Here is a 5,348-nt window from a genome sequence, read left to right as displayed (position 1 = left end):
GGCCGCAGACCCGGTCTTCAGTTAAGAAAGGACGTTGTGTAGCAGAGGTGGAAAGGACCTCTCCCTGAGGCCCTGCCTATCAGGAGCAGATTGCTCCAGTGGTGCAGAACCTCCTGACAACAGTGTTGCTTGCTGCCACATACCTGCATGAAAGCTCAGTACATAACAGATGCAATGGAGTGGTGTCCATGAAGCCTGATAGGGTAGAAGGTAGGGAGGCCAACAGTAGGGGGAGCCAGAACATGCACAGCCAAACTAAATCTACATTCGCAGCATACATTTAAAGTCGTGGCTGAGAGTTGTTAGGAGACCCCTATTCCCCTCCCAGAGCAGCAATTTCCAGAGTGGTTTAACAGGCAATTCCTCTTCACAGGGAACTCTGGAAATTGTAGCTCTGTGAAGGGAACAGGGGTCTGCTAGCAATTCACTTAAAAATAAATAAATTATTTATACTTTTCAAGTTTATACATTTCATTAATTTTACAATCATTTTAACATTCCAAAGTTTGACTTCTTTCTTTCTGCGGTTCCATAAATTCATTTTTTAACGTCTTCTGCATATCCAAATTCATTTAATTCACTCGTTTAATTATCTACTTTAAATATATACTCTTGTGAAACTGCAGGTTATTACAATAATCCTGCCAATGCTTTTATCTTTTTGCAATTTATCTGTAAATAAACCATTTCCATTCTTTTATAAAAAGTTTGTTATCTTGATTTCTTACTTCTTCCGGTAAGTTTTGCCGTTTCTGCATACCCCATAAGTTTTTGTATCCAGTCTCCCTTTGCTGGGACTTCTGCTTCTTTCCATTTTGGGGCGAATAGCATTCTTGCTGCTCTAGTAGCATACATAAATAAATTTCTATACAATCTAGGTAGTTCTGTCCCTATAACTCCCAATTTCTGCTGGCAATTCCCAGCGGCCCTAACAAACTACAGCTCCCAGGATTCTTGGGGGGGGGGGACATGCCTGTTTAGATTCATTGTACTGTACTTTAAGTGAATGGTGTGAATGTGGCTCAGTTCTAGATTTGTCCCTGTCCTCCTCCCTGCTAAGCTCCACACATTTAACCAAAGACCGCTAATGCCACCTGCTAGAACGGTTGCAAGGACTTAGGCAGGTAGGGGCTGGCTGAACGTAGAGCAATCTTTTGACTTAAAATGTGATTTTCAATGCATTCGGGTACCCTTTTGAGCTGAGAGCTGTACCTAAAAATCCAAAGATGTGCAAAATCTGAAAGATAATTACGATCCAAATCGGCACATTAGTCTGGGAGGTGTGAACTAGGTCACTTCAACTTTAAAAAATGCAGACTGAGCAAAATTCTCCTCCGTCCCTAGACTAGAGTGTGTTGCGATAGATGGACAAACGGCTTGGGTTTTATATATGGCATCGTCAGGTGTTCATTTGCTACATGTGATGCATTTCAAATTTAGAAGACAGATTTTTTTTTAAAGCACACGCCTTCTCTCAAGGAGAGAATATCTTGTGCAGGAAATCTGGAAGGAAGATTGCCCCGATTTTTAAAAGTGGCATTTTTATATGCAAAATGCATCAGGTTTAGGGGAGGTTTCTGGATTTCTTTCCGCACAGAAGGGTTGCGTCACCCCTTTTAAGGCTTGCCTCTCTTTCGGCTGGGCTCTTCCATCTCTCCAGAGGCTTTCAGAATTCCCACAAGATATCAGGCAGGGTCCAGCAGCAGGTATTTCAATGCCCTGGAATACAGCTAATTATTCCAAGGCATGAGTCATACCCTCCAAACCATTAATTTGGCTCTGAAGCCATGACATCTGACTGCACAAACACTGCAGACGTTTGATGTTCTCATTTAATTGCTTGCTGTTTTCGGAGGCGTTTAGGATACACTTTTAGGCACACACACACTTTCAAGGTTTATCTCCAAAACAAAGGGCTCCCGCTTAGCCTCGTGACCCACTGCATTGCCTAAGAAGGGCTGGTGGCGATGGAAAGTTGACCATGGACCGAGAGTCTGAAAGAATAGGCAGCACGTTAAGAATGGCAGGCAGGCACCAACAAGAAGTAAAACATCTGGACCCCATGTATAGACTTACGGCTATGCATGGAATGGTGTCAAGAGGTTGGACTGCAGCAGGACTATTGGTTCTAAGTTGTCAATATTATTAAGTAACTAGTGTATTTCAGTCCATTCAATAACGGGCGCTAGAACATCCTGGGGTTCGGAGAAGCGCTGCTTTCTCCTCCTCCGTTCCTTTCCCCAAGCCGCGGACAGGAAGGAGGCATCCCGGGACCTGTCCTTGCTGGACGCACACATGTGCGTGCTCCCCCCCCGCCAACGCTCAGTCCAGCCAGGAGCGGCGGTTGGCAGCCGCAGGGAAACGGTAGGTGGGGGGGAGAGAGAGCGTGTGTGTGCGTCCAGTCTCTGCTGTCCAATCCCTGTGTCTCCTATCACCCCCAACCATTAGATGTGTTGGGAGCTGGAGTCCAACATAATGACGTAAGCAGAGTCTGCTGGCTCAGGCTAAAGACCCATCTAGTCCAGAATCCTGTTGTCACAATGGCCAACCAGGTGCTTACTTGCGAGTAAACCCCTTGGAACTTGTACATGTACAGCTTCTGGCTGCAAGCTACAGAACTGGAAGATGGATGAAAAACAATAAATTAAATAAGCTTGAAATGTAATCAAAATATGCATAGATTATTTTTTAAACAACAACCACAACCACCCCAAACCCTGAACACTCCTGCAGCTGAAAGAAAATACTGTAAAAGGAACCGCCTCGTCCATTCTGTCTTTTTTCATTCTCACGAGATCAGTCATATCCACAGCTGTCTCTATCAAGTTACAAGAGCATTGTCAGGCTTAGAATATTGTTTGAAAAGAAAAGCCTGCACCTGCTCCTTGATTCAATAAGAATAAATTTTCTACCCAGTCCCTGGATGAATGAACAGAGAATTTTCAAACAAGAATTTCAAACCACGCATTAGGTGAGGGTTTTGTTTAGTTTCGTTTTAAAGGGATTCAGAACAGAGCAGTAACACAATCCTTGGGGTGACAAATTTGGAAGCTATTTTGTGCCCCTTAGTCCTTAGTTTGATTCCTGCAGCCAAAACTTGTTTTTGCCTTTCTCGCCCTCCTGGAGAACACCATATATTTTCCAAATTGCTGGGGGGAAAATGTCATCTGCAGAGAGAGAGAGAGAGAATGAGAGAGAGAGAGAGAGAGAGAGAGAGAGAGAGAGAAGAAAACCTCTGGGATTGGCCTTTTGTTTTATTGAAAACATTTTCATGTGGGGAAAGAAAGAAAATAAATGGACATGATCCAGCATGTTCCCACTGGGGGAAGACAATTGTAGATGGAAACCCTATGCTAGACTTCCTCAACCTGTTTGCCTCTCCAGATGTTTTGGACTACAATTCCCGTGAGCTGCGGTGACTGAGGCTGACGGGAGTCGTGGCCCAAAACATCCGGAAGGATTCAGTTTGGGGAAAGGCTGCCCCAAAATGTCCTCTCCCCTCAGGCACTCCCAAGGCATGTGAGCAGGCAGGCAGTAGGACCAAGTGCCTTTTGCCCATCCCAGAAAGGAAGGTCACCAGCTTTGTAAAAATGTATGTCAAACAGATGCAGAAAGGGCGTTTTACCAGTTTTCTCGAGGTCTGCCCCCAGGCAATCCAACTGGCTTACGTTCCAAAGCAACTTGGGTGACGGATATGAATGAGCACACAAAAGCCCAAGGAGGGAGTCGAATTGCTTGCTGCTGCCCGCTATCCATTAAGCAGATCTTATCATCCCCAAAGCCGCCACTCTCCAGTCTCTGCGGCCTGCTAGCTTGCACCTTGGAGTCAGGGTTGGGATCCGTTCTGCGCCACTCTAGAAGTGACCCCACCTCGGGCCCAGGGCAATTCCAGGACACGGCCAGCAAGGGAGGGAACGGGTCTCTTGCAGACTTTCTGGAGGGACCAGCACTGGCTATGCAGGGCCCAGCCGGCGTGGTTCATCTTTGCAGTTGACCCTAGTGACCACAGACAGGTGCTCCTTGCCGCCTGGTGTGGGAAGGACGCCCAGCATGTCATGTGTTCTCCTGGGCCAGCCCTTCGGGACAGCGAGTCTGGTTTTGGGGTTTCAGCGGGTGTATGGCAGGCTGCGCCTGGGCAGCGGCGTGGTGCTGGGGGTCTGCTGCCGCGGCGCCAGATCCCGCCGGCGCGTGGCGCAGGTGCTTCCTGTATTGTGCGAACATGCAGACCTTGAGGGCGATGGCCAGCACATTCTTCCCCATGAAGATGCCCGAGACCCGGATGTCCCTGAAAAACACCATGTTGCTCCCCCTGATGAAGATGGTGGCGATGTTGATGGTGAGCATGCTCAGCATTGGGTAGAGCATCATGCGGTGAGGCACGATGCTGATCCCTTGCATGCTGATTTCGCACAGCGAGACGCAAGGCAGGACCAGCAGCAGGATGTAGCAGTAGAAGAACATCAGGCCTTCGGCCCAGATGGGCAGCCCTTTCTTCTGGGGCTCCCAAAGGTTGGCCTGGATGTCGAGCACGTCCAACATGTCCACAATGACCCAGAAGAGCCGGTTGCGGAGGTCCTCCTTCTTCTTGAACGTCCTGACGTATTCCATGTGCTCTGTGGCCACCAGCAGCACGTACAGGGCCGGGATGCAGATGGAGAGCAGGAGGGTCAGAGCCTTGCGCGCCATGAGGTCCAAGCTTTTGCGGTCCGCCTTGTAGTTCTGGTAGATGAAGTAGACCTTGATCTCCAGCACGAAGACGTACAGGAACCAGAGGATCATGGCATAGCCCCGCTTGGCGGTCCTCACCTCGGCCCCGACCCAGACGGCCACATACCGGAGCACAACCAGGAAACAGATGTCCCCGACGGAGACCATGATGCAAATGCCCAGTTTCCGGGAGCCCTGGTTCTGCTCCACCAGGTAGGCGTCCATCAGAACCATGCTGCTCATGATGAGGGTGGTGGAGAGGCAGACGTGGGGCTTGTTAATGGGTGGGGGAGGCACCATCCTGCAAAGAAGATGCACACGTTAGTCAAAAACATTGTAAGGGCTCCCGAGCCATCGCGGCCATGCGCTCTGCCCATCCCGGACGTACTGTGCATTATGCAGCTTTTGATAAGGATGTCAAGCCTTCTGTATCTCCAAATCAATCTCCTCTTAGTTCCCATGGGGATCGTATGACCATCGTACTCTAGCCCTGAAAACTGAACAGGGGTGTTTCATTCAAGCTGTCCTGAATGTACCTGAATGGAAGTGCTTTCCAAGCCAGAGTCTATAACATTTTGGGATAATGGTACTGTACTTGGAGCACTTTGGAGGAAAGGTTACGTAAGTACTAAGTTTCTCTC

The 5,348-nt window shown here is 48.4% G+C and overlaps 1 protein-coding gene across 1 annotated transcript; it reads right to left on the bottom strand.

Moving 5' to 3' along the window:
- Positions 1-3,242: 3,242 nt before the first annotated feature.
- Positions 3,243-5,007, bottom strand: LOC118082869 (transmembrane protein 121-like). Its single transcript, XM_035110703.2, has one exon. The coding sequence runs from the start codon at positions 5,005-5,007 to the stop codon at positions 4,054-4,056; it is 954 nt and encodes a 317-aa protein (XP_034966594.1). The 3' UTR covers positions 3,243-4,053.
- Positions 5,008-5,348: the final 341 nt, after the last annotated feature.

The sequence above is a fragment of the Zootoca vivipara genome, chromosome 3, assembly GCF_963506605.1.
Source record: "Zootoca vivipara chromosome 3, rZooViv1.1, whole genome shotgun sequence".
NCBI lineage: Eukaryota > Metazoa > Chordata > Lepidosauria > Squamata > Lacertidae > Zootoca > Zootoca vivipara.
Note: the sequence above shows the minus strand (reverse complement) of the source record. Positions and strands in the feature narration are given on the sequence as shown.

Excerpts from the sequence above, each read along its gene's own strand:
- LOC118082869 (XM_035110703.2), bottom strand. The coding sequence starts at position 5,007 with ATGGTGCCTCCCCCACCCATTAACAAGCCCCACGTCTGCCTCTCCACC.